The 23826-nt window shown below is 41.9% G+C and overlaps 1 protein-coding gene across 4 annotated transcripts in view; it reads left to right on the top strand.

Moving 5' to 3' along the window:
• Window positions 1-574: 574 nt before the first annotated feature.
• Window positions 575-23826, top strand: part of GOPC (golgi associated PDZ and coiled-coil motif containing) — a 29891-nt gene continuing 6639 nt past the window's right edge. The window contains exons 1-7 of one of the 4 annotated variants that reach the window (XM_063443483.1): window positions 575-1003; window positions 12919-13083; window positions 15980-16003; window positions 17299-17474; window positions 18172-18337; window positions 21475-21573; window positions 22885-23049. In XM_063443483.1, the coding sequence (XP_063299553.1) occupies window positions 737-1003; window positions 12919-13083; window positions 15980-16003; window positions 17299-17474; window positions 18172-18337; window positions 21475-21573; window positions 22885-23049 (1062 nt within the window). In that variant the 5' untranslated portion in view covers window positions 575-736. The remainder of the gene's footprint in view (window positions 1004-12918; window positions 13084-15979; window positions 16004-17298; window positions 17475-18171; window positions 18338-21474; window positions 21574-22884; window positions 23050-23826) is intronic. The other 3 variants (XM_063443484.1, XM_063443485.1, XM_063443486.1) reach the window with 3 other exon arrangements.

A 23826-nucleotide genomic window follows, 5' to 3' on the forward strand; every position in this document is an offset into this window, starting at 1 on the left:
TAATATACATAAGCAAATAAGTAATAAGAGAGGCAAGACATGTAAATATATATATATATTTGTTATTTTTATATTTTGTATTTATTGCCGCTCTTATTACAGATTTGCTTATGCATATATTGTGAAGGATAAAAAGGAAATGTTAAAAATAAGACAATACAGGCATAGGAAAAAAAATTAAAATAGAGAAATCTGCAAGGTCCCACCCCTTCCACATTGCTGCTGGGTCACAGATTAGGACAGGCAGCATGTCAACTGTCACTAGTTGGGCGGGACACGCAAACCACGTGACCAGCAGCCCATTGATTGCTCTGCAATCACTTGCTCTGGCCTGACACTCGGACAGGCTCGGTTGTGGCAGGCGTGATCAGCTAATCGCCTATATGAAGCGGCCGACGGCTCGGTAAATAAACCGAGAACGCTGTGTCCCTACTGCAGCCAAGCACAGGCCGCGGAGAAACAGCGAGCGGACAGATTGCCGTCAGAATACTACCCGGCAAACTATGCCCTTACTGCAATTATTGATTTATCCTCCAATGAGAAGCCGTAGCTCTATCACGTGGTATTTTCTTCACCAATCAGAAACGACGTAGGGTTTTAGCCTTGCTAGTCCTGCAGAGTGCTCCCCTCGAGCAGCCAATCAGAGTGCGCGCTTGTCGGAAGTTCCCGTCCAATCAGCGGGCGGGTCTCGGTACGTGGGGTGTGAGTGACGGTTCCTGCTCTCGGCTGCTCCGTCATGTCGGCAGCTCCGTGTTCGGCTTCCCCGGCGGCCTCGTCCTCGGGCGGGTCGGTGCCCGGGATGTCCATGTTCCGCTGGCTGGAGGTGCTGGAGAAGGAGTTTGACAAGGCGTTCGTGGACGTGGATCTGCTGCTGGGGGAGATAGACCCGGACCAGGCGGACATCACGTACGAGGGCCGGCAGAAGATGACCAGCCTGAGCTCCTGCTTCGCTCAGCTCTGTCACAAGGCGCAGACCGTCAGCCAGATCAACCACAAACTGGAGGTGAGCGCACACACCGCACATGGCCGCCATGGTGCATGGACAGGGGTGGTGGGAGTTACAGTCTGCCCCAGCAGCCCCGGCATGGCAGGATTCCCAGCCCAGAGCACACAGCTAGATATGGTCAGCACTGTATCTGGAGCAATCACCATGGTAACCAGTAAAATGGCCACATCACCTGCTCCAGTGTATTAGCTCTATCAATATCAGCCAGAGTGAGCAATCTGTGCCGGCAGGTACATGCCTGTAAAAGGGATTTAAAAAAAAAAAGTTATTTTTTATATATACATATATAATCTTCTGTAGATCTAAGCCTGAATGCTGGAGATAAGTAAGCAGTTGCCCAAGAATGGAAGTGCTTGCACATATAGCGTGTATGCATGTTGCATTTGCCCACTTCTTTAGCTTAGACTGGGTCTCTCTAACCTTGTGTTGATTTACTGTCGATGATAGTCTTGGGTGTCTTGTCCAAATGCCCCTATGGGGCTGGTGCTGTTGCTTCTTGTGGTGGAAGGGTATTTAAAAAGGTCAGCCATGGTCTCCAGCTAGTTGACATACATGTGCGAAAACGAGTAAGATAGCTCCTCCATAATCCTGACGGAGTCTACTTTCTGGATCCATTCTCTAATGTATGGGTTTGTTGGCTTTTTCCATTTAACGGGAATAAGGCTGTGAGGAGGTGGTTTAGTAGCAGTCTAGTATGTTTGGGCAGGGGAGAGGGGTATAGCATGAGTAACATGGCCTCGGGATTGTGTGGGAGTTTGATGCCAGTAATTGCATGCATGAGGTCATTCGGTTTTCCCCAGTATGTTTGTATGATGGAGCATGTCCACCAGATGTGCCCCGGTGTACCTATTCCTTGGTTGCACCAACAGCACGTGTTTGGTGAGTTGGGGAAGAATCGATTTTACCCTTGTCGGCGTGTAATGCCACCTAGCTATTCTTTTGTAATTTCCTTTGTGGGTGTTTGTGCTCAGGGATGATTTGAAGATATTTGTGAAGATTCGTGTCCAGTCCCTGTTCAGTAAGGTTATCTCTAGGTCCCTTTCCCACTGTTTGGTAAAATCTGGGAGACCGTTAGCTTGTTGGTTTTGGACAAGTTTTGTAGAAGGTGGATAGAGGTTTTGGCTTTTAAACTTTGTGAGGAGCAAATTGTTTCAAATTGAGTGGCCGTTCTCGAGCTCTTTAGGAGAATGGGGTTAGTCTGGATGTAGTGTGTGATTTGCTTATGTCTGAACCAAAGCATTTTGGTTCGCCGGTGGTACGAGTTCGTCAAAGGGTCGTACACCCTCATTCGTTAATAGTGGTCCCAGAGCTAGGTAAGTCATGTCAGGTGTGAATTCCCTGAGCGCTCCCGGTTTAAGTTCTGGGGGGAATAGCGGGTTCTGTGTGAGTGGATACAGAGATGAGGGGTGCGGTGCTATGTTTAGGGTCTGACTGATCTTTGACCATAGCTGTAATGTCGGCGTTATCGTGGGGTGTGGTGCGTGTCCCGGTACCATGTAAGTCATTCCCCTTTCGTGCCATGGTATCATGTGAATGGGTGTCGTGAATGTAGCAGCCTCCAATTGCACCCATTGTTTGCGATTGTGTGGCTGTGCCCATTCAAATATTCTGGTGAGTATGGTGGCTTGGTGGTAGATTTCTAGGTCTGGTAGACCTAGGCCTCCCTGTGATTTCTGTCTGGATAGGCAGATGTATTTTAGTCTACGGTGTTTGTGTGCCTATATAAAGGATGAGAAAAGGCGTTTCACCTGTATGAAGAAGGTAGGCGGTAGCCTGATGGGCAGGGTTTGTAGCAAGTAGAGTTGTTTGGGTAGTAGTTTAATTTTCAGAATGTTTATTCTACAAAGCCACCCAAAGTACGACTTGTTCCAGGTCTTGAGGTCTGTGGCAATGGATGTCGGTAAGGGCGGGAAGTTCAGGTCATATTTCTTTGGTAACATTTTTGGTAAATGTATCCCTAGATACTTGACGACCTAGATGACCAGTTGAGGGCAAACAGTCTCATTATAGCGTCTTTGGTGATGTTGGAGATATTGAGAGGTAGTATCTTGCCTTTGGTGACATTGACCCTGAAATTAGACACCTCAGCATATGTGTCTCTCTGTGAATATATGGGGGAGAGACGTGAGTGGATCTGTAATCTTGAAAAGCAAGTCGTCGGCAAAAGTTGAGACTTTGTGTTCACGGCCCTGTGTTATAATACCCTTAATGCCTGGGTGTTCCCCGGAGGAAGGGTTCCATGGAGAGTATGAAGATAGTTGGCCGTTTTGGAGTAAATGGCTGATATCCATTTCATCCAGTTTGGGCCAAAGCCCATGGCTTGTAGGGACCAGTCCACCCTGTCAAATGCCTTTTCTGCATCGATGGTGAGGGTGAGGCTCTGCGATGTTTCACTCCCGGAGAGGTGGATAAGGTATTGGAGTTTAGTGGTGTTATTTTTAGCCTCCCTCCCGGGTACGAATCCCGCCTGATCAGGGTGAACTAGGTCTCCCAATAGTGGTCTGAGATGGGTAGCCAGGATCTTCGTGAAAAGCTTCAGGTCAATATTGATCAAGGATATCTGCCTGTAGGAGATTGTCTGAGGTTGTAAAGATTAGAGTTAAAGGTATGGAAGGCCTTTAGTATCTCTGGCGTGTGGTGGGATGCCGTCCCCATGGGGGTCTTAACCTGGTTGGTATATGAAAGTTTGTTGCCTATTGTGCTGTAAGGCTTTGGCTAGCATGCACCCGCATTTCCCTTTTTGAGCAAAGAGTGTTTGGAGAGAAGTAGCTTGCGTTTTATCTGGGAACTCAAGCGTTGTTGTAACTCAGAACGTTTATCAATGAGTTGTTTGTAGATGTCTAGGGAGCATGTATTGCTATATTTTTGTTCTAGTTGTCTGATGTCCCGCATAAGTGTTCTAACTTGGGCTTCCTTGTGTTTCTTATGTTTTGACGCCAGTGCAATAAGGTGCCCTCATATTACTGCTTTGTGGGCTTCCCACGTGATTGGGGGTGAGGTTGTTGTAAATGTATTTTCCGAGAAGTAGTGTTGTAGGTCAGTAGATATCTGTTTAACTATGGACCAATCATTGAGAATCATTGGAAGTGTTTGGGAGGAAGGGTGGGTATACGAATGGCCAGGGATATGGGCGCGTGGTCTGACCATGTTATGGGACTGTATGCACAGGCTGGATCATGTGGAGGTGTCTATGCTGCAGGAATAGCATGTCAAGCTCTGGAGTAAGAGTGCGTGACGTTAGAGTAGAACGAGTAGTCCTTCGTTTGGGGGGGGTGTTACCCGCCAGCTATCGAATAGCCGTGCTTGGTCTAGTAGTTGTCACCCTAGCTCTAGTCGAAACGTGGTAGATATTTGGAATGCGAGGTGGTGTCTAGGGCAGAGTCACGTTCATGTCACCCCCCAGTATGAGAATCCCCTCTGTGTGCCTCTCTACCTTGTGAAGGTATTTCCGAAGGGAACTGCATTGTTTGGAGTTCGCGAGAGAGATTTGCCAGAGTCACCACCGTGTTGCCTATCAGTACCTTGACTACTAACAGCCTGCCGCTTGGGTCTGAGTAATGGTCTATGTATTTAAATGGGGTATGAGTTCCTATATAGTTACAGAAATGTCCTGGAGGGTCTGGGCTACTGAGTTTGTGGCGTTCATGGAGCGCTAGAGAGCGTTTGGCAGGTGAGTTTAGTCCCCGAACATTAAATGTGACCACGTTAATATCAGCCATGTGTGCTGCTGAGCTGTATGCTAAGGACTGAAATAATATCCTGTTGTGTGTATGCCGTCACAGAGTACTATATAAACAATAGGTAGATACAAAGTAAAATGAAGGTAACTATTTACAGGTTAACAAAAAGAAAAAAACACAGTGAGCTAGTGATTAAGTTCAGGCAATAGATGGATGTAGCCAGATGTGTTGGTGTCTTTCCCCTGGTTTTGGGTCACATTAAGGGGAACAGAAGTGGCTCTCGTTTCTCTGCTCAGAGAAGCTGTGTGAGGGTAATTAAATTAAGGTGCTCGCTGAGGAGCCGGGGCGGACAATCCAAGTAATACTGGTGTCCTAACTCTTGTTTAGGGTTCGGGGTGGTATAATGGGTTTTATTTGGGGCAAGGGTATGGTCTGCTGATCGGTGTCCCATGCCTGGGTTGGGGGTGAGTGGGACATGTTGCTTGGGACAATTTAGGGAGTTGGGGGTCCCCCTCCCTCTAAGTCCCTGGTGTCTTCACCCCCACGGGTTGGTGTGCGCTTTGCCCCATGCGTGGCATCAGTGGTGGGTGGATTAGGTGGGGCGAGGTGACCCCACTTTAGGCGGTCGTGACTTGGACCTGGTACTGAGGATTACCAGGGTATGTGAGTCATCTTGTGGGAAGTGGGGTGATACGAGGGTGTGGTGCCGTGGAGGCCCATGTGGATAGGATGTGAGGTATCTGTGGTACAGCTGATGAGATATGTCTGAAATGCACGTGACACAATGAAAGGTGTACAACATACATGATACTCTTTACATCTCTTTATCAATTTGCCCGCCACAGCCACCCATCCGCTGGGTATTGTAGGTCTCAGTTCGGTGGGGATCTTATCCGGATGCCGGGATATTGGCTCGAGAGGTGTTCTAGGCCGTGTCCGGTATGTTTGGGCTAGTCCAGATTTGGGGGTGCTGTTGGGCTGGGTGGTGGAGCTAAGTTTCACAGTGGCATAAGTCCCTTGGAGGTCAGTGTCCATGTGTGCTCGGGTTCCAAGGCATTTAAAGTCTCTCTTTAGGTGTGTAGGGCTGTGATTGTGCCATCTGTGCCCTGTTTCAGGTATGCAACGTGTCCTTTTTTCCATTCTGCCTCCCGTCGGTAGTCCTTATTAAGTCTCGTGCTAATGATTCTAGGGGTAGAGGATCGTTATAGTTGTTTGGTGTTTCAGTTATATTTTTCTCTGGGTTGTCTGCTTTCGAGGTCTAGGTTGAGGCTCTTGTTGGTACTAGCAGGGTCTTGGATGCGGCTACGGGGGGTGGGATCGTGGGCTCTCAGGTACAGATCTACAGGTGCTATGCGATAGTTTACTGTCTTGAGGAAGAGCCCACCGGGGTTTGCGGTCTAAAAGGTGGATCCCTGTGGTCATTCCGGATGGAGTCTGCCATCTTGGGCGTTGTGGCAATCTTGTTGCTGGTTCGGCCTGTTGTGGACCGTAGCAGTCCTGGAGCTGCACATTGGGGAGACCCAGGGTCTGAGTGAACAGTGCTCTGTCTCCTGCTGCTGATAGGGTGGCTGTAGCCCCGTTATTTGAGGCCGTGAGGGATAGAGGGAATCCCCACCGGTAACTGATATTTCTGGCCCGCAGTATGTCAGTGAGGGGTCACTGATTCCAGTTTTGTAATTCCCGTTGGAGTAAAACTGGGAAAACGTCTGGAAAGTTGGTGTTCATTTAAGACTTTGTCGGGAACAACTTGTGTGGGCAATTTGGGAAGAGATTGGCTGATATGGAAAAGTGTTTTTAAATTTTATTATTTATATAGCGACAAGCAAATTCTGTAGCGCTGTACAATGCGGTTTGAAGGCCACTTGCACATAATTACAGGGAAGAGATTGCATAGGTGTTGAGGTTTGTCAAATTAATAATTTTTCGCTCCCAGTGTTACTTGAAAGACCTATTGTTTGTAATAAACTGGTTGGTCAGGACTTTAACCAGCAACATTGATGGGAGATTGTTACCATGGACTTAATATATGTAAGCTAGTAAATTATGTTGCTGCTGTTTAAGACTTTTCTTTTGTTTTTCTTCTTCATTGTTTAACATATTATTATGTTAACCCACTCACTCCAAAAAAGGATCACTGTCTTTAGCCATTCCAATTTAGCTCTGTCCAAAGTTTGTAATTTTAAATCGTTACTTCACCCGAGTAAACCTTGTAAAAAAAAAAAAAAAAAAATACATACATAAATGTGTGTGTGTGTGTGTGTGTGTGTGTATATTGCTTATTTGCCACATGAACTCGCCTCTTTCACTCCAGATGTTCTGGACTGTGTTTTCCATGATTGCAGCTGTTGTGCTAAAACGTGGGAACGCCACTAATTTGTATCTTTTTTATTTACTAACATCCAGAAACTACTCATGAGACTTGATAAAGGAATATTGGGTATATAAGCTTAATTAGTGTGATAGAACTGATGATGAGGACGCTTGAAAGATAGGATTGCCTTGCTTCCTGCGCTGTAAGCATCAACTAGGGGAGACTGAATGCTGCAAATTATGCTAAGTCATGGGGTGCGAGCTGGTGTCTGTTTTCATGGCAGAGCGCATGACGACTGGGTATGCAGATGCTACTAGAGTTTTGGTGTAAGAGAGACTGGAATTGATTTTTATTTATTTTTTTCTTTTCTTTTAAAGGAACACTACAGTGTTGGAAATAGAAATATATATTTAAAACGCTATAGTAGTCTACTTACTATTAAGATTATGACTCCCTCACCCCCCCCAATGGGCATAAAAATTAAAAAATTATTTGGAACACTAGTGTTTTTTTTTACGTTGTAGTGGTTCTGATGCCTATAGTATCCCTTTAACATTCTAATCCTCAAACTCCGGCCCCCCAGATGTTGCTGAACTACAACTCCCATGATTCTCTGGCTATCTATGTAATTCAAAGAATCATGGGTGAAGTTCAGCAACATCTAGTGGGCCAGCGTTTGAGGACCCCTCCTCTAACACATGTATAAGCATTCTACAACAAAGACTCACTGCGTATTTTCTTAGTTGTTCTACTTGTGTTTAGCTACAGTATATTATCGTACATTACATATGCTTGCCACAACACCGATATATCCCATTTTTGGCAGGTCCTATCCGCCTGAGATTATCCTACTTACTTGGCGGGGGAAACATCCTCCTTGAGCTTTCTGCAGTGCAAAGTTAAAAAGGTCCCTAAAATGAGGTATGTCTCTGTCACAAGTGCCTCATTCCGTTGCCCTCCGCAACCTTTCACTGTAGAGAGAGTTTTTCTGGTGGAAAAATACTTTTCCTGCTGTCTCGGCAACGAGAAAAGGAACGGTTGCTTGGGTACTTGTGGTCACTACCAGCGGCTGTTACTCAGGCAGCCACTAGAGGACATTCCTGTTGCAGTCCAATAATCTTTGAGGGACTGACCTTTAGCGTCTTCATGCTCCCCATAGAGATGTGTTGAGTAATTCTGAGAAGATGCTGACTTTCACAGCATGGAGATTGCTGCACATGCACACTAGCCCCCATTGTTTCTCTATGGGGAATTCATTACATGGCATCTCTTATAGCAGAGTTGGAGGCATTGCCGCTGTGAGAACAGTGGACTGGGGAAATAAAAGGTAAGTAAATAGGTTTATGGGACCATAATAGTAAAATAAATATTGCGTTAGGAAAACACTAAAACAGCCATTAACAAACATGTATTCCTTACTTTAAGTACAAAGTCCCCGTTAATGTAATTGACCTATGACGGAGACCTGTTAGGCAGGTTTGGAAAAAAATAAATAAAAATGACCATGTTTCACAATGCAATTTCTTGGACACACCTAGTAGGTAATCTCATTTTAATTATTTTAAAGCACCACATTATTATTATTATTATACTTTATAGTACCAACCCATTCTGCAGCGCTATCCACGGGTGCAATAGGTACCAGCAGAAAGACACAGTATATCTAAGAGTCAATACAAAAATTGACAAACGTAGTTGAGGGCTGTATTCTGTGGGAACAGTTTAGTTTAATAGTTCTGTAACAATGAATTGCAGCACATGTAATGCTACTGCTCGCGTACAGTATTAAAAAAAAAATATATGAAAAAGACAACTCTGTTCCTATAGAACAACCTACCTTCCCTTGTCTTAAATCTTTTAATAAGTCTCTTAAAACTGATCTCTTCTAGCAAGCCTAAGGTCTCCCTGTTATTCCTAAACTCTGTGTACATAATTGGTGTCTATACAGTCTGCTTTACTTTATCACCTTCCAATTGCGGTGTGAGTTCTTATTCCAAAAGTATCAACTTGAAAACATTCGAGATTTTCAGAAAGCGATTGGTGGCGGGGGCAGAAAGAAATGGCGTTGGCGAAGACCTTGGTGTTAAAAACCTTCTTGAATGGTTTAACCCCAAAGTAAACCAGCGCCAGGGATCTCCTGGCACCATAACTCCATTTTGTTGAACTTGCTTTGGTGCACTGAGTGTTCTTGTAATACATTTTGGCTTTCAATATGCCACAATTCAGAATTTATAGAAACGGAAACACAGAATATATCCTGGATATGGAATGTAAATCTACAACTTTAGTTAACATTTGGAAGAAATGTTAACATAATATTCAAATTCCTTTTTATGTAAATATGGACAGGAACCTAAATAGTTGTAATAATGCACGTTTTGTTTTGCATAGTTAAGAGATCAGAAATCCGCAGTCTTTGTAGGTAAAACAATATGGCATTCCATTCATCACTTCTTTGTTTTAAGGTTAGATAATGATCAAGCCCAACTGGTTTGCTTTTAGATATATCTTAGCATTGGTACAAATTCGGGTTGCTTGTAATTTCATTGAGAAAGCCTTCCCATTATTCTCCTAGAGCAGGGCTTGGCAAATCCCAGGTTTTTGTGTGCGTTTTAGGTTGTATGACACCACCTAGCGCCCGTGCACCTCCATAGAACCTGTCACTGATCAACACCCATAGATTGCCCCCTCTACAGCTACTTAAAAGTGCAGAATATATGTAAGTGTCAGCTTTGTCAAACATGGACAGCAGTGATCTTGAGTGGGTTAGCCCTATCTGTTTAGAAATTAAGGGGAATGTTTGCCTAGTAATCTGAACGTACCTTTCCTGGTTAAATACTTTATTATTTTTTTTTTATTTTGCACATTGATTGGATTTTATATGCATTGCAGTTTGCACACCGAACTACAATTCTAGACTACCTAAATGCCCTGGAGCTAAAAGGTGTAGTGCCTTATTGGATGTCTTGTGTTGGTTTGTTTTTATATAAAGTATTTGCAGTGCTATGCATGGTGTGACACTAATCCTAGGGTGGTTGGTCCCTGACTTGGGGCACAAACCGTTGCTCAGTTCGTTACTATCCATCTGAAGAACCCTCAGGAACTGAAACCACCATCAACACTATTCGAATAGCTGTGTAGCTACATCAAGAGTAGCATCACTTTTCTTTTAGGAACCTGCTGCCATCAGGTGTATTTGTACATATTAATTCAAATTGTACACACACATCAACCAATCACATACATCCTTCAGATATTCTCTATTTGATAGTTCATTGTGTGCAAGTTGCATTTTTTGATTGTCCCTCCCGGCAACAAGATTAATGTAATTTTGACTTATGGCCACAAGTCTATTTTAGTTTTTACCAGATGTCCGTGATATCACCGGCTGCAAGAGGTGGCCAGTATTACGGCTACACAAACTTATTGGGATGGCGCTTTTTGTAAGGCAAGTGGACCACCTCAGGGTATTAACAAAATCAGTCTTGCATCAATACAACAGTGTGGAATTCAGGTTTTTTTTTCTTGGAGCTACAGTGTTAAGCGTGAAAGTGTTAATGAAGGCCTGGCCTGCCCAGAACAAGGAATTGCTATCACACATGGCAAATCAGTATCTGATCTTTAAAGGACCACTCTAGGCACCCAGACCACTTCAGCTTAATGAGGTGGTCTGGGTGCCAGGTCCTTCTAGGGTTAACCCATTTTTTCATAAACATAGCAGTTTCAGAGAAACTGCTATGTTTATGAATGGGTTAAGCCTTCCCCCCTATGTCCTCTAGTGGCTGTCTCATTGACAGCCGCTAGAGGCGCTTGCGTGCTTCTCACTGTGATTTTCACAGTGAGAGCACGCCAGCGTCCATAGGAAAGCATTATGAATGCTTTCCTATGTGACCGGCTGAATGCGCGTGCAGCTCTTGCCGCGCGTGCGCATTCAGCCGACGGGGAGGAGAAGAGGAGAAGAGGAGGAGAGCAGGGGGAGATCTCTCCGCCCAGCGCTGGAAAAAGGTAAGATTTAACCCCTTTCCCCTTTCCAGAGCTGGGCGGGAGGGGGTCCCTGAGGGTGGGGGCACCCTCAGGGCACTCTAGTGCCAGGAAAACGAGTATGCTTTCCTGGCACTAGAGTGGTCCTTTAAGGTTCAGATTGTGGAAATGCAATGGTACATTACTGATCCCTCTAAAGCAGGGCTGGCCAATAGATAGAATCCAAATGTTGCGGAACTACACCTGCCATGATGCTTTTCCAGCATTTAGAATAGCAAAGCATCATGGAAGTTGCAGTTCTGCAGCATCTGGGGATTTACCATTTACTTACCTCTGAACTAAAGGGGTAACAGAAAATATTTAAAGAGACTGATAATATATATCTGCTTTTTTTAGGTACAGGTAACCACATAAACATATTTTGCATGTGTGCCCCCTGCTCATGTGACATCCTCTCTAATCACTGCCAAATGCATCGGACATTCTGCATAGTTCAGAGAGGCTGCCAGGTAAGGTGACCATTTATGTTTCAAGGAACATTCCAAGCATCATAACTGGTACAGCTCGCCATAGTTATGGTTTCTGGAGTGCTGTGGTGTCGTTCCCACTCCCCATATTGTAAGTAATCCAATCAAATTTGAGAATGTAAACTCTTGTAGTTATGGTGCCTGGAGTGTTCTTTTGAATATATCTTTGGCAGCCTTTGACTGGCCTTGCACTTGATGTGAAAGGATTGTATGTTGTCTGCCAATTTGAATATGTTATACATTTGTCCCTGCTTATGTATAATTATAACAAAATGATATCTGCGAAGGTTTATATTTGTAAATGCGTTCAGTGTTTTATTCATATTTTACATGCCTGCATTTGTCTTCCATGCAGCATCAATTTAGCAAACTTTGTAAGCCACAGAAGTGGGCTGTTTTGTGATTTAGCATATTTCTGCCTTATTGGTTCTTTAGAAACACTGCAAGTAAGCTTGAAGTTATTATCCTATCTTTTTAGGTAGATATTGAATCCTCTAGCAAGAATACACACACACACACACAAACCCCAATGCATTTTGAGAATAGTTTGTCATTTTGGAGTATTGTGTTTGGGTGGTACTTTTTTATTAATATTTTAGCAGATGGAGAACCTCTACCTTATTTCTGAACTGTTGATAGCCTAAAGGGGCACAAAACCTTGTTTGCGTTGCGTCCTTTATTTTTTAAAAACATTTTTTGACTCCTGTTTTTTTAGGTAAAGAAACTGATGTGCAAGCCACCTGAGCAGAAACCTGCCTGTTCTATTAATAACAAATCTTGACCGTGGTTTATCTTGTATAAAATACTTGTAGGGACAGTGCCATAACCTACTTTGTTCTGATAATTGGAGTTGACAGTATGTTTTGGGTATCGTTAGCAGCATGGGAATTGTCACTTCTGTGCACTAAAGGCCAAGCTGATTGAAGCAGTATATAGGCACTGCCTTGAAGGATGACCGTTCCATTGGAGACCTCTGATTGTTTTCTTGCCTATTCAACTGTGTCTCTTTAAAGAGTTACTCCATGCACAATGACCACGTTGGTGATTTGAAGTAGTCATTGTTCCTGGAGTCTGTATGTCCAGTGTTTCAGTATGAAGCGCTACACATAGAGTTTAACCCCATAAGGACCAAGTTTCTGTCATGTGTCCTTAAGGGGTTAAAGAGACATTGAAGGCACCAAAACAACTTCATCTAAATTATTATGCTGCTAGGAGGCCCCCTGAAGGGCCTTACTTCAAATTTACCTCCAGTGGAGAGATCAACTGGTGCTCTCAGACAATCAATGACTCCCCATTCACTAAACTGGTTTGAGAAAGGTATGTGGTTATTATGCTTGAAGTGACTCTATAACTTGGATGGGCACTGGAGATCTTTATAATAACATTTTGTTTTTCCTTATATCTGTCTTTTAGGCACAGATTGTTGACCTGAAATCAGAACTGACGGAAACCCAGGCAGAAAAAGTGGTTTTGGATAAAGAGGTTCATAATCAGCTTCTACAACTGCATGCTGTGCAGCTTCAACTACATGCCAAGACTGGCCAGAGTGTGGACTCCGGGGCCATTAAGGCCAAACTGGTGAGCAAGAAACCATAAATATGTTTTACTGTTAAACTACAGCTCCCTGTTTACGTGATTGGCCAGACAGCTGTGTTTTATGTAGGCAACAATACTACAAAATTAGTAATGACTAATTTTTGGCGTACTATGAAGTTTGGCCAGCCCAACCTTGATGCAAAGGGTTGAAACTTCAGACAAAATATTTCAAATGAAAATTCAGGGATGTGGAATGTTTTAAGAAAGGAAAAAACAAAACTAATTGTCCAAGGGTCTGACGTGGTAGCTCAATTTACTTATCAGTCATTTTAAAGAGATTCTATAGTGCCAGGAAAACAATGCCGTTTCTTGGCCTTATAGAATCCTACAGTGCCCTCCCTCGTGCTCCCCTCCAGTGGCTCTGAACCCCTTCAGTCACTTATCTAAATCCAGTGCAGATGTCCCTCGATGCTGGGTGAGGCTCCGCCCACACTCCCTCGCTGGCAGGGGAGACCTAATACAGATGCTCACATTAGGATTTCCCCATAGGAAAATATTTTTTAATGCTTTTTCTAAGGGGGGGGGGGGGGACGTTTCAATTCAGGAAGTCTTCTTTAGTGGCTGTCTGGGTAGAGTTAACCCTCAGAGGTAATGTGAGGAAATCCACTTCGCCACTGTTTTTTGGAGGGGCCTGTTTGCCAGCCTCTTACCCTGGCACTATGGGCCCTGTGATAACCCATGTTCAAAGTACTGTTTCTGCCCCTTGGACCTTTAACTGGGACAGATTCAAACATGTGGCGGCGGCCATCTTAAATTGTCCAGCGTTGTTTTGTTGTCTTGTGTATGGAACTGTTTTGGGCATTGGACCATGTGCACGGTGGGGCAAAAATAAGACTTCTAGGAAATTCCTGAACCGATCTGGGTGATTTTTGGGTATGTTGTTCACCCAGATCGGGGCTATCAGGGGATGTGACTGTGATTTTGTGGGGATATGTTGTGTTTTGGAGTACTTTTTGGGGTTTGTAAAAATTTGTTTTTTCTATTTACAGTTAATTGAGTTAGCCCATTGTCTTTGTTAATTGTATCACAGGCAGAGGGGAGGGATTGTGTGCTGTAAGTGGGAGTGTCAGACATTGTTGTATTGTTCTGATTGGTTTGTGTCCTTTGTGTGCCTGTGTTCCATCAGGTCCAGGGGGTGTGCCTCTGAGGAATTGTAAATAAGCAAACCTGTACCAATAAAGTCTCAGACTTGTTCTACCCTTCATGAAGTCTTGGCTCATGTTTGGGGGATTGGAGAACCACACTCTGGGGATTGCTATACTCACTCCTCAGAGTATAATCACGAGCTTTTGTAAGAGCTGTTCCTGTTCCTGCTCTCTGGATTACAAGAGAGGTCTACCTACTGGAAGCTGGATCTTGGGTCCAGTGTGGGTGGAAGATGGCGAGACCCCAACCAAGCTGCGGCGGTTCGTGGCGTCTGTGGTGGTTATGGTGTCTAGTGGAGTGCTTGGAGCCCTCGGGAAGCACTAGGAGCATCCGCCAAACGGAGGTACCCAGTCGGGGTGCCAGGCCATCCGTTACAGGTAATTATTGCAATATCTCAGAAACTGCAATAGTTGCTAGTGTAGGGTAAAGGGACATGGGACATTGACCCATGGGACCCAGACCACTTCAATGAGCTGAGCAGTGTCCCTTTAATCTACTTCCCTGACACCAAATATCAATTACAAATATTGTGGGCCCTTTCTGTGGACATTGACAGTGCTATTTGCTAAACTAATTTTCACAAATTAAATCTAAATTGAAAAATTAAGCGAAAATAGCAGATCTAGAAATAACAATTTCTGTAACTTTGAATAGTTAGAACAAGGGTATTTTTGCTTCAACTTTGCCATTTGGATTTATGTAGCAAAAATTTAAATTTTTCTGAATTATCTGGATTATAGCTTCTTCCCTTTGTCTTGGTGATTGTGTGTAGTGCGTGTGGTGGTTCTGGTTTTAAAGTGATATGACTCCGATTTTTGTCTACAATTTGAGTGTTTTATGCATACAGGAGTGATGCTTAATATATAAACACATGTAATTAATAATAACACGTGTATAGGTATGTATACATTATATCAAAGTATATATTGCTGTGTTTGTTTTATCAAACATTGTCCTCACTAACCTACACACACTGCAACACACAATCCCTGAACCTCACACTGTCATTCTGACACGTATTCAAAAACACACACTGGCGCACACACACACTCCATACTTGCATACTGAGTCGTTTACGCACAAACTATTTCTGACCCACATACAATACAGTCCCATTCCATTTTACTCCTCAGCAGCAGCCTTTACGGCCCAGCAGTCTGTCTGCAGCTTTTACTCTTCTCTCCTTGCGTTTATGTGCAGGCTGCTGGGATGTAACCTCATGCTGTACCCCAGTGGTAACAAACTCTCTGGGGCCTTCTGCTCCTTTCACCTTCTTATGCCTGGCAGAGAACTGCCACCCCGTGCTGGCTCTCGGCAATGGCAGACAGTCCTTCCACCGTACAGCACATTGTGCAGCTCTGACACAGGAAGCACTAGTGGCCATCTGAGTGACTGCCACTGTAGGTGTCCCTAAAGAACAATGTAAGCATTGCCTTTCCTGAAAAGACAGTGTTTACATTGAGAAGCTTGAAGGACTGACTATACTCACCAGGAAAACATCTGCTCCTAGTTTGATGGCTTACTGTTCCTCTGGTGCACTCTTTGCCTGTACTTTTTTTTTTTTTATTTTTTTTTTTAATGCTTCTTTATTTTAATTTTTTTTAGGATGGTGTTGCATGTCTTCTGATTTATGTGCATTTTTATTTTGTTAATCATCCAGTTTCCCTCCTTTTTAATGGAGCTTTCTACCTATTGCTTTTCTAACTAGACATTTTTCTATTCTTACTTTAAGTCTGTCCCTTCTGTGGAATTTATGGTGAGTACATTATTTCCTGTCAATTGTAAAATGCAGCACTAACTCATTTGGTGTTTGATTGCTTATTTTAATTAGTGTTCCTTTTCTTTTTTTGTACCTTTTCATATATATTTATTTAAGTCCATAGAATGTATGCAGTTTGTTTGGTATCAGTTTGAAGAAGGAACTAAAACTGCATGTTGTTTGAAGTTGGAACTGTGTTGCTCTGTTGGTGTGACTTTTATTACATTTGTGCACTTTCTAACTTTTGTTGGACATATTCTTACACTTTATTTTTATTTTGCAAACCTCACAGGGGTGTGGAAAGGAAAACAAATCTACTTGTCTAAAGTAGTAGCCAAATCTTACTTGACCAGTAACAAAATAATTTTAATTGCAAAGATTGAGACCCCTGCCAAATGCCCTGGACTTTGACATGCCTATTTGCTAAATTTGAATGTTAACAAATTCAAATCTGAAAGGAAAAATGGATGAAGAAATGGCTAAGCTGGAAAACGTATCTAACTCCACTAGTCATCATAGTCACACTGACTATTACCAGGGACAGATGCACTATATCGATAGGAATACAGGTAGTGTTGCTTTAAAGGGCATCAGTTCTATAATATTACCTTATATTCTTCTGTATTATTCATAGCCTTCTCTATCAGACAGCTGAACAATATAAGCTCTCAAAAAAATGTAGTCCAGCCTATTTTGTAGACAGACTAAATGTAATAAGTGATGACACACTTCAGTGACAAGTAATCCTGGCACTGGGTGTGCAGACATTTTGTGGTTTTAGTCAACACCTTCCTCCATTATGGCAAATCAGGTTTGTTCAAAATCTCAATAAGGAAAAGTGAATGTAAAGTGGTATATGGTACTGTAAACCTTAAAAAATAGTGTAATGCCCACTTCTATGCTTATTGTATGGAAAATAAAACAAAAATAAATTCTAAAAGGCGAATAAAAGTAAATTTGTCTGGAACATGTGTATGCTAAGCCTGAGACAATTATAGCTTTCCAGACACCATAAACACTACAGCGTTGAGGCAGGGAGCAGTGGCTAGTAAACCCTACATAAGAAGTCAGGCCATTAGCAAAGGGTTTGACTACTTTAGTTGATGGGGTCATAACCACTACAGCACGTGTTCCTTTAAATTTTGGGTCTTTTTCACTTGGAATCAGCCTATTCTAGATGGCATATCTTTTTAACTGTCCGAAAATAAGATGTTTTAATTATTTGGCATGATACTCGGTTTGGATATGACAGACGTAGTATGCTTATACTATTTGACTTCTTTTTATGATAGGAAAAAGAACTTGAGGCCAGTAAGAAAGAAAAGGTAAAGGAAGCGCAGCTGGAAGCAGAAGTGAAATTACTCCGAAAGGAAAATGAATCTCTCCGGCGGCACATTGCAGTACTCCAGGCAGAGGTCTATGGCGCTAGACTTGCTGCTAAATATTTGGATAAGGAGCTTGCTGGAAGGTGGGTGCAACAAAATGAACATTTTGATGACTGTTGGTTAAGGTATTCTGCATGGTCTAACTTACCAGTCCTCTGAAAGAATAGCTGTAATATGTAAGCTGTCCTCTTGGCACATCTAGCAAATTTCCACTATGTAAGTTTCCATTGCTTGGAATTTTGATGTTTGAAGCAATTTTCCTCTGGATATGTGAAGAGCTGAACGTGCTTAAAAGCATTACTATAAAGACCAATACTCAAATTATACTCCACGGCTTCCATTTTACCTCTCTTCCGATTGGCTGCACATTTCATGCAGATTTTATATAATAGAAGGCAGAAATGTACTTCTAATTCTGTCTCCACACTTATACCTGCAAAAGGAGAATCTGCAACATATTAATTATTAGCGTAGCGAAATATTATCAAAATTGATATGTGCCAGAGAAATTGTGGAAACATGCATAAAATGTCCTTTGGGAGGTCGCTTCTGCTCTCCCCCTGTCTCAATTTCTCTGCATTAAGTGTGTGCCGAGGAATTGAGAGGCAGATAGGAGAGAAAAAAGCCGGTTTAGTTGGGTATTTATCTATGCATTTACTAGCACGGTGTATAATTGGTGTTTGAATGTCACTATGGGCACGACAGGTTCCCTTTAATCAGGTTAGGCAGATGTTATATTCACTGTAACTCAGTGGGTTATATTTTATTTCAAATGTCAAGGGTGCAGCAGATTCAGCTACTTGGACGGGATATGAAAGGTCCTGCACATGATAAACTGTGGAATCAACTTGAGGCTGAAATCCACCTTCATCGACACAAGACTGTTATTCGAGCCTGTCGGGGGCGAAATGATCTAAAACGTCCATTGCCAGCTCCTCCAGGACATGTAAGTCCTTTTAGAAATCCACCTATTTTTATGAGATGTGAGAAATGTAGTAATCCTGTAGCTACAGGATGTTTGTGCACCTGCACTCTTTTTATGGTTTTCATACAACATTTATGAAGGACCTATTTCCTATGACTGTTCTTACTTCACAGTAGTATAATAACTTAAAATGTAGCACAGTCATAGGAAATGGGAACGAAGTTGTTACTACCATCTTTATGTCAGAAGGACTAAACAACCAAGTTTGGGAGATATGTTTGTCACATACTAGTCTCAATCACTAGACCATATATTAAATATGTAACCTGGGTTTGGGTACTTCCTGCTTCATTAACACTTTCATTACCACTCTATTGATTTAACCCCTTAAGGACCAAACTTCTGGAATAAAAGGGAATCATGACATGTCAGTCATGTCATGTGTCCTTAAGGGGTTAAACTGTCTGGGAAGATTCAAGTCTATAGCTAAGCCACTTCTACCCTGTCACATTTCATTGGATAAATGAGTATACTTATAGGAACCATTCTCACCCATGCCATAGAAACATAGAATGTGACGGCAGATAAGAACCATTCGGCCCATCTAGTCTGCCCAGTTTTCTAAATACTTTCATTAGTCCCTGGCCTTATCTTATAGTTAGGATAGCCTTATGCCTATCCCACGCATTCTTAAACTCCTTTACTGTCTTAACCTCTACCACTTCAGCTGGAAGGCTATTCCATGCATCCACTAGCCTCTCAGTAAAGTAATACTTCCTGATATTATTTTTAAACCTTTGTCCCTCTAATTTAAGAGTATGTCCTCTTGTTGTGGTAGTTTTTCTTCTTTTAAATATAGTCTCCTCCTTTACTGTGTTGATTCCCTTTATGTATTTAAATGTTTCTATCATATCCCCCCTGTCTCGTCTTTCCTCCAAGCTATACATGTTAAGATCCTTTAACCTTTCCTGGTAAGTTTTATCCTGCAATCCATGAACCAGTTTAGTAGCCCTTCTCTGAACTCTCTCTAAGGTATCAATATCCTTCTGAAGATACGGTCTCCAGTACTGCGTACAATACTGCAAGTGAGGTCTCACCAGTGTTCTGTACAATGGCATGAGCACTTCCCTCTTTCTACTGCTAATACCTCTCCCTATACAACCAAGCATTCTGCTAGCATTTCCTGCTGCTCTATTACATTGTCTGCCTACCTTTAAGTCATCGGAAATAATCACCCCTAAATCCCTTTCCTCAGATGTTGAGGTTAGGACTCTATCAAATATTCTGTACTCTGCCCTTGGGTTTTTACGTCCAAGATGCATTATCTTGCACTTATCCACATTAAATGTCAGTTGCCACAACTCTGACCATGTTTCTAGTTTACCTAAATCATTAGCCATTTGGCTTATCCCTCCTGGAACATCAACCCTGTTACATATCTTAGTATCATCCGCAAAAAGACACACCTTACCATCAAGACCTTCTGCAATATCACTAATAAAAATATTAAAGAGAATGGGTCCAAGTACAGATCCCTGAGGTACCCCACTGGTGACAAGCCCAAGCTTTGAATATACTCCATTGACTACAACCCTCTGTTGCCTGTCACTCAGCCACTGCCTTACCCATTCAACAATATTGGAATCCAAACTCAAAGATTGTAGTTTATTGATAAGCCTTCTATGTGCAACAGTGTCAAAAGCCTTACTGAAATCTAGGTAAGCAATGTCTACTGCACCACCCTGATCTATAATTTTAGTTACCCAATCAAAAAAATCAATAAGATTAGTTTGGCATGATCTCCCTGAAGTAAACCCATGTTGTCTCTGATCTTGAAATCCATGTGTTTTTAGATGTTCAACAATCCTATCCTTTAACATGGTTTCCATCACTTTCCCCACTACTGAAGTAAGGCTTACTGGCCTATAGTTGCCCGACTCCTCCCTATTACCTTTCTTGTGAATGGGCACAACATTCCACAACATGCCATGTTATTTAGTGCCTAGAACAAATACATTGATTCCCTGAAAGGTTATTGCATATTGATAGCTGCAAATTAGTTATTGTATTTCTCTGTATGACTTAATGAAAAGCGTTATTGCAGATGTTCTGATAGTGATGAAAAACATGCTGGTGGGACATTAGTAAGCATACTCCCCCTTACTAACTTTACACCAGATTATGCTTAGTCACAGGCTATTGCAGTAAATATAAGTAATGATCAATAATTGGAAGGACTTGCATCTTACTTTGTATCCCACTGTTGGGTATCTGTGAACGCAATGAGCAACATTTTTCAGAGCCTACTCATTAATGACAACATTGTATATTTTACAAAGTCTTGCAGAGGAGTGGGGGAATTGAAGACCTGAGTGATAATGCGAAAATCTAGAAGGAAGTCAGTTTTTGCGTAATTCTATGAGTGTCTATGAATAAACCTCCTTGTTGATTGATTTATTCTCTAAATACACAATCTTTGTAAAACAGACGTGTCTTAGTAAACCTTTGGGTAAGATTTTGATTTAAATGCCAACGGAATAAAAAAAATACAGAATTGCATCTGTTTTTGTAGTTTTGAAAGATTTTGGCAATGTAGCTCATCCTATAACTGCCTTGATTATCACACCTTCCACTATTGGATTCTGTTGGTTATGTATTCCTTCACCTTGATAATACACATCTGAATGTGACACTATGTATATGCCCTCAAACCCCACACTTTTACTTCCATGATCCATGTAACATTCTTGGGGACCCATGAAAATTTGTGCTCTGATACATGTTATCTGCTCATTGTACTAAGAGGCACCAGTAAACACATTATCTGCTTCCTGGTTGCCTTTGCTATTCTCTGATTGGCCTCCCACTCCTCCACATAGTGCAAGTTGCCATCTGGTCATATAACCTTTTTGGAGTTGCTCAGTGCTTTTATTATGTGTAGTGAGGGGAAAAGAGCCGTGTTTTTGTGTTTCTTTTGTGTTTATTTCCTGCTGTGCTTTTACAACAGAAAAATAGAGATTTAATAATTCATGAGTGATTAGGTGTTTCTCAGTTTTGCCTGTTATCTGTACGATCTGCACCCAGGACAGTATTTATATGTTTCTGAAATCTTTTTCCTTATTCTGGCCATGCAAAGTGTTAATGTGTGTTTGATTCAGCAGGATCCAGAGTGCTTAAAGAAAAGCCAAGGAGTTGGTCCAATTAGGAAAGTTATCCTGGTTAAAGAGGACCATGAGGGACTTGGCATATCGATCACGGTAATTGCAAATCTGTTAGGATATTTTTTGTTGTATATCATTTTTGGAATGAAATTAAAGCTTTTCTTATAACAGAAATATTAAAGTATCTGCGTAAACCTTTACTAGGGATACAAATAATGTACAAGGCATTGATTTGCTGATCCATACCTTGAGATATCTCTCTCTCTCTATATATATATATCTATATATATCTATATATATCTCTATATCTATATCTATATCTGTGCATTTTGCAATGTACCCAGTTCAATTGGAACCAACTGCAAATAGCAGGAGGACCCAGTTTTAATTCCCGACTCAGAACTTAATAATCAAAACGTATAGATTACACATATTGTTTATCTAAACTGTACATTGCAAGCATACTCAACATGTGTAAAGCTTGTGGGCACCCTTTCTAATTCTGAACAATCTCAAGCATGCTCATTGCTGACAGGTGTATAGAATTAAGCACAGACATGCATTTTCACATATACAAATGATGGCATTATAATTGAACTACTAAAGAGCTCAGAGGCTTTCAGCATTTCATCCTTGTAAGATTTGGAATGCCTGAGCTATAATACCACTTGCCCCGAGAAATACTACCCTGCTGCAATGTACCTGTCAGGATTACTAGTTGATCCAGCAGAAATAGTATCACATCTAGGACTAAGGATAACATCTCACCGGACCTTAGAATGGCAGGACTTAACGTACCCAAGAATAGTCAAAATACTTGCTGAGGTCAGGGATAAAGAATGAGACACGACGACTAGGGAAAGCCAAAAGTCAAGGGTACCAGAAATCAGGGAAGTCAAGATGAAGCCAAAGTCAAATACCAGAAATAATTCGATCAGGAACACTCTCTCTCGGATAACCAGCAAAGGGAAACCATGACAGGGCACTGATCAAAAGGTAATTTGGGTTTAACTAACCCTCCTAAAAGCTGTAATTGGCTGTATGTGGCCTCTGACCCCAAAACGTGCGTGCACATCTATGATGTGACGTCGAACGCACGTAAGCTCCATCTTTAATGTGGGCAAAGGTTATTTCCCCTTCAAAACTGGAGCCGCTGAGGCCGGCGTCTCCAGGAACGCCGCACAAGCTGGAGACCGGGACGGAACGAGGTTGGGTAGTGGTTTGTCTCGAGCAAGGTAAGTATGTATTCTTTCTGTCGGCGTGACCACCCAGTTTCCATGTGGCCACGCTGACAGAATCCTGTGGCACCGTGACAGTACCTACATGTAGGGGAAATACAAATTTAAAACATAAAAGTAAATTTGCTCCTCACTCACATTCTTCTTATCTGTCTTTGATGTTTGTCAGGGTGGGAAGGAGCACGGAGTTCCTATTTTAATCTCAGAAATCCACCCAGCTCAGCCAGCAGACCGCTGTGGTGGGCTGCATGTTGGAGACGCCATCTTGGCTGTGAATGGAATCAACTTAAGAGATGCCAAGCATAAAGAAGCCGTTACCATTCTTTCACAGCAGGTACAATTCATTCTGTGCTAATCTGATATTTTCAATGCTCCACTATAGAAACACATTTCATGAAAGCATCTTATTTTTAGTATTTCTTTTCATCAAATGTCCAGTTTTACAAGTAAAAGATATTTCTCAATTCTGTGTTTTTTTGTTTTGTTTGTGTTTTTGGTCTTTAAATCTTGGCAGTTTACACATAAACATTATTGTGCTTTCCTTTTCTTCACAATGACTCATAATTTAACATTCACTGGAGTAAAACAAAAATGTAAAAGGGCAGTGGTTTCTGTACGTTTACTACACTGCTCTACACATGAACAGACAAGCAGCAATTTAAAAGTCTCTTCACTTTTTTTATTTTGAATCTCTGAAAACTATTATGCTTCTTGTCTATGTCAATGAAGCTAATTGTGTGTCTATATCTAAAACTGAAAAGTAAATAAGGAGAACATATTCCACTCTTCCAAAAAAACCATAATAGAAAAGGTGTTATCTGCTTTATCATGTGGTTAGTTATTATTTGTGGGCAAAAAATATATTAACTCCTTGAGAATGGAGGTAATGTCCAACTTTTGAATCAAAACAAAACCTAGAATTTGTGCGGTTTGTTCCACTGTAATTTAATGGTATCTTTTGATGTGCCCCCATATAAATTGTTCTTTAAAGGACAGAAGGGGCTTTCTTGTAATATCCTGTATTTATCCCTCACACAATATATCACGAATACAATTTTAAAAATGGGAAAAAGAAACTTTTTTACTTTATCACATTTTACACATAATTATT

Source organism: Pelobates fuscus, chromosome 2 (genome assembly GCF_036172605.1).
Source record: "Pelobates fuscus isolate aPelFus1 chromosome 2, aPelFus1.pri, whole genome shotgun sequence".
NCBI lineage: Eukaryota > Metazoa > Chordata > Amphibia > Anura > Pelobatidae > Pelobates > Pelobates fuscus.